The sequence below is a fragment of the Jaculus jaculus genome, chromosome 14, assembly GCF_020740685.1.
Source record: "Jaculus jaculus isolate mJacJac1 chromosome 14, mJacJac1.mat.Y.cur, whole genome shotgun sequence".
Lineage (NCBI taxonomy): Eukaryota > Metazoa > Chordata > Mammalia > Rodentia > Dipodidae > Jaculus > Jaculus jaculus.
Genome location: NC_059115.1, coordinates 23,828,358 through 23,838,296, shown reverse-complemented (window position 1 = coordinate 23,838,296; position 9,939 = coordinate 23,828,358). Strand labels below are relative to the sequence as shown.

General features: G+C 54.5%; 1 protein-coding gene across 1 annotated transcript; it reads left to right on the top strand.

Annotated features, from left to right (window-relative positions):
• Nucleotides 1-4,915: 4,915 nt before the first annotated feature.
• Msx1 (msh homeobox 1) lies at nucleotides 4,916-8,615 on the top strand. The gene is made up of 2 exons (XM_004669831.2): nucleotides 4,916-5,454; nucleotides 7,555-8,615. Exons 1-2 carry the CDS (start codon nucleotides 4,986-4,988, stop codon nucleotides 7,995-7,997), a joined length of 912 nt encoding a protein of 303 aa, XP_004669888.2. The 5' UTR covers nucleotides 4,916-4,985; the 3' UTR covers nucleotides 7,998-8,615.
• The last annotated feature ends 1,324 nt before the right edge of the window (nucleotides 8,616-9,939 follow it).

Here is a 9,939-nt window from a genome sequence, read left to right as displayed (position 1 = left end):
GCAGCGAGAAGGGTAGTGAGTGCGGGACTGGAGATCCATTTCCTAGATTGGAGGCAAGACTGGGGACTGTTCCACACTTCTATTTTAGCAGTTCAGCTTTTGAACCAGCCTTTTGAGATGTTGCTCCTGGGAATGGGAAAGTGGATTACAATGGTTTCGACCCACTGGCAACCAGATCCTCACACCACCACTACTTGTATACCCCTTAGCTAGGCACTTAACCTTTCTGATTCTGTCCTTTCGCCTGGGGGCAGAGAGCTGGTACGATTGCCCATCTTCCTATGTAGAAAAGACTAAGAGGGATGAAGTTTTCCAAACCTCAGACAAGGGGCCTGTCACTAGCTTTTCCGTTCCCTCCATCCTTTGTCCCTCAGGCCCTGGCAGGACCCGAGTGGGATTTCACCAAGTGGGGAAGTACTGACCAGGGACCGGACCCTTCCTCTAGGTGGGCAGAGCTGGGGACCTTTGGTAGGCCCCTGGAGCCTCAGGGTCTGCCTCACCTCTGGGGCTTAAATAACCATGAGCCTTTGTTATTCGTCGGCAGCAAAGTGGTTCGTTACGCCTGATTGGTCTAATTGCTTTGAAATGGGATATATTATCTATAATTATAGAGTCCTGGTAGGAGCCGGCCGGCCTCCGCTTTCATCTTCCCAAGTGCACCCTCATGTCGAGATCACATTAATTTAGGCCATTTGAAGGGGAGGCTCTCCTTTCCGCGGATCCAGGCCCCCCTCACCCCTTCCAAATTTAAAGACATAAGGAAGCTGCCCCCCCCCCTCCCCGCCCGCAAGCAGGGCTTGTGGGGGAAGGGCTGGAGGGAGCAAGAAGCCAGACAACCTAGCTGTCAGTTCCTGACGTAAATCTACCAGACTGGGCAAGTTCCGCAGAGTCCTGCGCATTGGGCAGAGGAGTTTGCAAGGAGAAAAATGTATACGGGATTCCTGGGTCGGGGCCACAGGAGCTTTTCCCAAGTGGCCTCCTTAAAGACGGTACCTCTTCGGGCCCAGGAAACGGAAAAGTGTTTCTGCAGGGCTGCAGACGCTCTCCGGTTCTCATTTCTGAGTAGATTTCCCCAAGTTCTTATCTCTAAGTTTTTTCTGCGGAAAGCTGTGAAATCCTCCCGGAGGGATCCCCAGTTCCTCAGACTCCCACTTCAAGAAGCACAGGCCAAATTATGAAGTGACAGGGTCCGAAGGGTCCTCGGCAGGTTAGGAGATTCCAGGACCCACTTCTGTTTGTCCGTCAACCCCACCCCCACCCCAGGACAAAATGCCTCTTCTCTCGCCCCTTCCCCCTCCCTCCTGGCGATTGGTGAATTCCCACCAAAATAAATCGTTCCGGGTAATCGGTTTTCATAGCACATTCATCCTATTAAAGAGAACTGTTTGGGACTCGCTAATTGCCGGGGGGAATCCCACTGAGCTGCGCATTTTTAAAAAATGCATGCGGGATTCCTGGGCCGGGGCCACAAAAATACATTGGAAAGGGGGGGGGAGGGGACCAAAACAAAAACCCAAAGGAGAGACAACGAATGCTGAGAAGAAGCGCCAGCCTGCAGGCTTCGCCAACCCACGGGGGCGGGGGGCACTCGGTGCTGACTACTGTGGAAGTGTCCCCTCTACCGTCTTATGTTTGTCCACAGGGATAATACATCGAAATGTCACCTTCCCGCTTCTGCAGCAGTCCACGTTAGCAAAACAAGCGTTTTGGGGAGATAGTGCTGTCCCACTGGTTGAGTCCCAGAAACTTAAGTCAGGACAACGAGTCTTCATGATCTGAAATTCTCAGGCAAATTCGGGGGCTGGGTGCTTTAGGATGAAGGGGCTGGAGTGGAGGGGGGCGAGGAGGGTCTGCGAGGCTGAAGCCCACCGCGATCTGAGCTTTATCTGCCGCCGGCCAGCCCTGCCCTTGCCAGGCGTGAGTTACGGCCGCGTTCCGCCCGCGCCGCGCTATGCACCGCGGGGCCCGAGCGCCTCGGCTCGGCGCGGCCCGCAGACCTCAGGCGCGGCGCGGGCCGTCAGCTCGCGGAACCCGCGCGCAAGGCCAGACAACAGTGAGCTCGACGGTGCCGGCCTTCTCTGCTCCCAAACGCACGCCCCTGGGGACAGAGGTTTTAAGTTCGCTTCTCTAATTCCTTCTGGGAGTCCGCGGGCACCTTTCCGCCGCCGCCCCGCGCCCGGGCAGGCCGGAGCCCCGCTCGCACGGCGCCGGTGCCCGCGCTCCGCAGACGCGCTTCCCTCGTCTCGCTGGCGCAGGGCAAACCCGCGCGGGACCACAGAAGACACGAGCGCACGCCGAACTTACAAAGATTTGGCGGGGCTCGAGACGGACTATGAAAGCCTGGGGTGGAGGGCCGGCCGGGGGCTGCGGGAGCGGGAGGCTCGCTCCCTGGAGGCAGGGGCGCGACTTCAAGGGCCCCGGTGCCGACTGCTGCCTTTGATCCAGCCGCCCTGGCGCCTAAAAACAACATACTCGTCTGCCTATTAGGCGTGTTGAGGGATCGTGACAGATTGTTTATCCCCACAATTAGCGATGCGGCCCTTCTCAGGCCGCACAGCCCCCAGGCCTGTGGCCAGGCCTCTCTGCTAGGGTCCTTCGCGTACGCCCCGAGTTCCCCCAGAGACTCCTCTGCGCTCTGCAGTTCCACTCCCGGGGTTCCCCCTCTCCAGGCCCTAAAACAGAAGTTCTTAACACACTGGCTACAAGTCCGCTCAAGAGACCTGGAAGTTGTCTGTTCTTTTCATGGAACGTGATTTTTCCAATGTGCACTTTTCCAGATAAAGTTATATCATATTTTTTAAATAAAGTAATAAGGAGCCAAATATATTCACTTGGGGGACAAGGTTACAACAAAGAAAAACCATGACCTTTTTTTGAAAAGTAATAGTCGATTTTAAAAGATTGACTGAAATACAGAAAAGCAGGTGTGGTTCTGTCTTCCCCTCTTAGCCAGAGTGCAGAGCGGTATTCTGCCTGCGGCAGTCACGTTACAGCTTGGAGCAGCAGAAGTTCGCCTTCGCGGCTGGGCTTGCGCCCGCGTTTGGCCCTGCAGCCTTCTTCACTTCCATTTACTCCGTTTTAAAGCGGGGTGGCATGGCCGTCTAGCCCTGTATACTGGACCCAAAGTCGGGGGTCTCAGTATATGAAATGTCTAGCCGGGCCAAAGCGAGTTAAGGCCCCAAGCCCCACGCGATGCCCGCTCTGCACTCTGGGATGTATAAGGAACCCGAGAGGCGGCGTCCCCTTCCCAGATGCGAGTATTCCCGAGCCCGTCCCAAGGCCCTCACATTTCTCAAGACCCCGTGGGCAGAAGTGAGGCTCCCATCTCCTTGGCGTCCGCAGCGCGACCCCTCCCGCTAGACTCCGGACGCCGTCTGGGTAATAAAGTTCTAGCTCTAGTAATTCATTTTCCTTAATCTGGTTGCCCCTAATCTACAGCTTTTTATTGCGACTAGTTAAAAGGCGAGGGAATTTGCTGTCCCTCCGCGCTCGGATAATTACCCCTAAATGGCCACCGCAGCCCCTGGTGTTTCCTGGAGATTAGAACCCCGCAGTCATCAATGGCCGGTTTCGGTGAGCCGCCAATCACCTCCGCTAGTTCCCGGGAGCCACAGGCCTGGGCCCAGGGATAAAAGGCCATACAAGAGAAGGCTCAGAAAAACAAGGCCGACCCCAGTTTGCATAGATCTTATGTCTCTCTCCACCCACTCATTTTCCACCTTTTTATAACAGCAATAAATAAATAAATAAAACCACGTTTCCTTCGAAATTGTCAAAACACAAGTTTTCAAGTGTAGCACCGCCAGCCAGAGACTACTTTCCTTCTCCTGCCTCTACGGTCCAGGATTAACCAGCAGAGATACGGAATTGTTTCGGAAGACACGCGGCATTGTCTGAGGTCATACTAAGGCCAGATTGGTGTGTTGCTGAGGAGTTTGTTGGTTTATTTCAATCAAGTCTCTATCCATAGGGTGTAGTGGCTCCTCTCCTTAGCCCGTAGCTGGCAGGGGTGTAACTCGGGAAAGAAGTTACAGGGGCTAGAGTACACGTATGCACTAAAACCTAGCCTAAATTGTAGGCAGTGTTACATGTCGTTACATCCACAGAACCCACAAGAGCAGGGCTTCCTTTGGCAAACTGTTTGCGGCTCTTACGTGGAGACAAAAGCCCACTTTTACCCCAGGTAAAGTTCTGAAGACTGAAACAGGTTATAAACTTACTGTATTAAGAAAAAAGAAATTAGCAGTATGCCTTCTTACTGGGACAAGTAACTACACTAAAGGAATTTGTAAGAAATAAACAAAATTCAAATTATCGTCGAAGCGAAAAGGGGCAGAGTGGAGAAGGGGACCGAGACGCAGCTGCACCAGACAGAGCCTTAGAAGACGCGGTATGTGAGAAAGACTAAGCGGTGGAGAACGGGAGGAGTAGGGAAGGAACAACGGGCCAGGGGAGAAGAGAGGAGAACACGCAGGGGAAAGTCTCCCAGGAACACGGCAGGATCCAGATCCGGGGTGACCCAGCCCGCGAGATCCCGACTGGGCTTAGCATTGAGGAAGGGCTTCCAGGAACCTCCGCCCCTCCGCCGCCCCGGCGGGTCCGGCCCTGCCCAGAGCTCCCCGGGCCCTGCGAGCCTCGGGGCTAGTCTCCAGAAGCGCGGCCCAATGGCTCGCTCCGGGCCCGCCCCCTCGCGAGCTGATTGGACGCCGCGGCTTTGGCCTCGCCTTATTAACAAGTTCTCTAGGGAACCGCCACCGACCCGGAGCCGGCGAGCGCGCCCGGGAAGTCTGCCTGCGCGGCTGCGGCGGGAATCCAGGCCCTGCGCGCCGGAGCTGGCCTTCGGGGGAGACGCGGGAGGCGCGCGTGGGACGGACGGCCGGGCCAGGGCCTCCGGCACACCCCGAGACCAGCCGCGCTCCCAGCCGGCCCGAAGCCCATGCCCCGGAGCTAGCCAGTGTTGCGGCTGGAGGGGGGCCCGGCTCTGCATGGCCCCGGCTGCTGCTATGACTTCTTTGTCACTCGGTGTCAAAGTGGAGGACTCCGCCTTCGGCAAGCCTGCAGGGGGAGGCGCGGGCCAGGCCCCCACCGCTGTCGCGGCCACAGCGACCGCCATGGGCGCAGATGAGGAGGGGGCCAAGCCCAAAGTGTCCCCTTCGCTTCTGCCCTTCAGCGTGGAGGCGCTCATGGCCGATCACAGGAAGCCCGGGGCCAAGGAGAGCGCCCTAGCGGCGGCGGAGGGCCCGCAGGCGGCGGGCGGCTCGGTGCAGCCGCTGGGCGCCCGGCCGGGGTCACTGGGCGCCCCGGACGCGCCTTCCTCGCCGCGGCCGCTCGGCCATTTCTCAGTGGGAGGACTCCTCAAGCTGCCGGAAGATGCGCTGGTCAAGGCCGAGAGCCCCGAGAAGCCCGAGCGGACCCCGTGGATGCAGAGCCCCCGCTTCTCCCCGCCCCCAGCCAGTGAGTAGCCAGAACCCGGCCGGCGAGCGAGGGGCCGGGAGGGGTGCGGGGGCCCTGGGCACCAGGCCGCGCCGGCGCCGGCTCGTCTCGGGCGTCTGAACCTGCAGCTGGGTACCTGGAGGCCGTGCGCCTGGTGCGTGGGCGGAGAGGCCGGGTTCTGCGCCCTTTCCCACTCCCACTCAGGAAGACAATTCGAGGCCTGGGGCAGGCCGAGTTCGCAATCCATTTTCACGGAGTCCTAGCCTAGACGCAGTGTCGCTGCGCCGACTAGTTCACTCGTAGCCAGTGCCTGGTCACTCTTCATCTACTCTTGATGACAGAAGTTCCAGCTCCTCCACCTGCCCCGAAATCCTGTTATTTAACATTGCCGCGACTAGTGCTGCAGCAGGGGCATCCTCGCTGTGGGCAGTTTCACTTTCTATAGTAAAAGCTCGCACCCCGCCACCCCCCATTTAAGTGTCTGTGCTCCAAACAGCTTGTACAAAAAAAAAAAAAAAAAAAAAAGCCTCCCACCCATCGGGTTTGAGACAGATACTCAGTGTTTGGTAGGATGAATGATTTAGTGGAGGGAGGCAAGGCAATAAGTCAGTTAGGGGAAGGTCCCCCCACTAAATGCACCCCAACCTTTCATATCTTCCAGTCGGATATAACAGATGTGGCTGTCAGTGGCTTGTTTAGGGGTAATTCCAAAGCCTTTCTGCCGTCCTCTGGTCTCTTTGCCCAGAGAACATGCTGGGAGATATTTCAGGAGCACGGGAAATTCCCAAGTTTTCCTCGTTTCCTCCGATTATTTCGCACTGCATAATAGCAGCACGAATTCAATGGCATAATGCAAAGGAATGATTTTTATCTGCGGATTAAACAGCTTTGAAAAACTAGCCCCTCCCTGGGCATAATGGTTGGAGAAGGTAGCCCATCTTGAAGCTGTTGCAGACCAGTGCGACAATTCCCCTGGGACCCGAAGGGTGGGCAGCACAGAGGGAAAATGAGCCTGAGGCCAACTGCTTCCGGGACACTCAGTGCCCTGTACTGGGAAAGAAGGGGGATGTTAACTGGAGATTTCGTTTGACTCACATCCTGGTGGTGGGAGAGCCCAAAGGATTTTTTGCTTTTAAGCCTGAAGAGATGCATAGTTAGGTCAAACCGGCATGCTGAGACACCCTGATTAGCTTTTTGTGGGAGGTGGGCAGAGAACCTCCCTGGAATTCAGAAACTTGGTTAGGGCCTTAGGCCCCAGGACTCCAAAACAAGGACACCTCCAGTGTCCTTAGGTGGATTGTACTTATCCCATTGCATTGGCTGGCCACTGGTGTAGCTGAGAGTCATGGTACACACACCCAGTTCCCCAGCTGCCCCCAGCCAGGGCCAGGACTTGAGCTTTATTTGGAAACCAAAAAGAGTGACAGGTGGGCGCCACTGGTCTCTGCAAATTGAGTGGCAAGCAGAGAAGCCATCACACAATTCGTTCTTGGTGTGGTTCTAGGGCCTAGGCACCTAGGTTGAAATTTGAGACTATCAACAACCTAGTAAAAATGTTCCTAGTGCATCTTAGAGTTACCACACTGTAGTCTCTGTGATGACCAGCTCCTGCCACCTTTGGTTTGCTCCCACAACTCTATGGGAACATCATTGTGTGTGCGGGGGCGGGAGGGGGGAGAGTGTCGCATTCGGAGATATATTCAATAGCCCACAGAGGCCTATCTCGCCACACGCATACATGTTCGACCAACACATAAAAACGTAGCATGACCTTGGGATGGGAGAGAACCTCTGTTATGTTTCATACCTCTATTAAAACCATCTTGCCTCTGTGCATGGCTTTCCACTGGCCTTGCCGTGTTCCCACTTGAACATTGGAGAGGTTTCTTGGAATCTGCAATATTATTTTACTCATTCTCAAAAAGTAGGCAAGAACCTCTTCCCTGTGGAGTTGGTTTGCAGTGGGAATAGGAGAAAATGTCTTTTCAAGCGCCTCCACAATGCTCAGAACGGAGACTTGGTGAAAATCAGCTGGTGTTTCCTTCATTATTGCTTCCTGGCTTGGTTGCTCCGGCCACCGCTCTCTTAACCCCTTCTGCCTTTTTCTCTCCGGGTCCCTAGGGAGGTTGAGCCCCCCCGCGTGCACCCTGCGCAAGCACAAGACCAACCGCAAGCCGCGGACGCCCTTCACCACGGCGCAGCTGTTGGCTCTGGAGCGCAAGTTCCGCCAGAAGCAGTACCTGTCCATCGCCGAACGCGCGGAGTTCTCCAGCTCGCTCAGCCTCACCGAGACACAGGTGAAGATCTGGTTTCAGAACCGACGCGCCAAGGCCAAGAGACTGCAGGAGGCGGAGCTTGAGAAGCTGAAGATGGCCGCGAAGCCCATGCTGCCACCCGCTGCCTTCGGCCTCTCCTTCCCTCTAGGCGGCCCCGCTGCCGTGGCTGCGGCCGCGGGAGCCTCTCTCTACAGTGCCTCCGGCCCCTTTCAGCGAGCTGCGCTGCCCGTGGCGCCCGTGGGACTTTACACAGCCCATGTAGGCTACAGCATGTACCACCTGACATAGGTGGGCAGAGTGGGGCCTATGGTGCCAGCCCGCACCCCACCCCACCCCCCAGCCGTCTCTTCTAGCTGCTGGAGGGAGCCCTTCCCACAGGCTCCCCTGCCCAGCACCTCCTGGTCCCTTCTGTTTAACTCCCTGCTCCTATTCCTTCTGGTCGCTGGCTCCCTGGGTTCCTTTTCCCAATCCCCTCTAAAAAAGTGGCTGGAATTATAGATGGGGATAACTAACGGCCAGAGAGGCCAAGAGATTTACCAGCAGAATTAGTGGTTGAAGGGGACTAGAGGCCAACAGTTAGAGACCACATCTGCACAGCTGCTCCCTGTCCTGACACCGGGCAGGAAACGCACAGAGAAATGGCTGTCTGATGCTCTGGGAAATGAGAACAGTCTGACAAAGCACACAAGAGATGGATCTCACTCAGCTCCTTCCGTTGGTAAAACTCCGAGAGCTCCGAAGCAAAGCGTTGCTGTGGGGACAGGTCACACTAGGTGTGTTACAAAGGTAGGTTGAAAGGACTGCCTTTCCTACGACCAGAAAAAAAAAAAAATCTGTTTTTATTTAACAGTACATTTTTGTGGCTCTCAAGCATCCCTTTGGAAGGGATTGTGTGTACTATGTAATATACTGTATATTTGAAATTTTATTATCATTTATATTATAGCTATATTTGTTAAATAAATTAATTTTAAGCTACAAGAAATGATTTCTGCCGGTTTGGTCGTGCACTGTAATTTTTACCTTCGTTGCTGTCTCTTCACACTTGCCATTGCTTTCCAGCTTGATGGTAGTTTGACACCAGCAACTTCAAAGCTGGCAAGAAGAGCTGCAGGAATCATGTCTTTGGGAGCACACAGGACAAGTCTGCATTAGCAAAGTCAAGTGGAGAATTGAAGCAATTACCTAAGATAATTAGGCTCAATTTTCCAATTCACTTTAAGCTGAAATCAACTCTTGCTCAGACGACCCATAACTGACTCTGTCTTTTTTTTCTCCTTGCCTTTTAACCTGTTTATGAAAACAAAGTGAATGGTACAAATGGCCTGATGGCTGCAGACAGCTAATCCCTACACTTCTCACCCCTGCAAACCTGTTTTTCCCCAGGAGGCCAGGTGGGGTACAGAACCCCTTGCTCTCTTCTCTAAGATTGCCACCAGACAAGGCCTGTGGCACTCGCTTTGAGCTGTTGGAATGGGAATGCCTTTGCACAATCACAACGTGATTACAATGTACAAACAGTCACAACTAAAGTTCAACCACATTGAACTGTAAAGATGAGGGTGACCATACACTCTCAGTTTAGCAAGTCCATCACCAGCCCCCACTCCCCCACCAACCATAAACTTGATTTTTTTTTTTTTTTGATGCAGTCAAGGTCAGGCTTCCAAGGAAAATATATTTGAACAAGTGCCAAGCTTAGCTTTCTTGGAAAAATTCTGCAGAGATGTTGAAGATGGAAAATGAACCCTTAGTAAGAGGCAAGCCCATTATCTTCCCTGCACCGCCATTCCCGGTAATGTGACTGCTCCCTTAATTCTCACCAACTCTGGCCAACTCTTTTCTCCAGCTTCTGTCTGGTGGTAGCCTGAACATCTTTTCTGAACTTCATACATGAGAGCGCCAAGCAAGCTGTACCCACAGCCCTTAAAAGAGGAAGGCAATGCCCAGTATTGGACTTGGGAGGGATGGACATCCCACAGGAAAGTATGAAAACAGTTTCTAGCCCCAGGGCTCAAGGCTGGCTTGAGAATGTCACAACCTGAATGGCCTAAGTACTGGCTCCAAGCAAGTTGTGAGGTACTTGGACCTTGAACCACCCAGTGGTGTCACAGCCCTCTCTAAGCAGCTTGCCACGTAGCTCACTTCCACTGTAAGACTGCTTGGGGGTCCTGGGCAACATTAGAAACATACAGAGCCCAGACCCTCCAAGAGTGTGGAATCCCAAACC

Bases quoted from the DNA above. Each gene is read 5' to 3' on its own strand.
- Msx1 (XM_004669831.2), top strand. From the start codon at position 4,986: ATGGCCCCGGCTGCTGCTATGACTTCTTTGTCACTCGGTGTCAAAGTG. The intron at 5,455-7,554 runs GTGAGTAGCCAG...CCGGGTCCCTAG, and splicing joins CTTCTCCCCGCCCCCAGCCA to GGAGGTTGAGCCCCCCCGCG.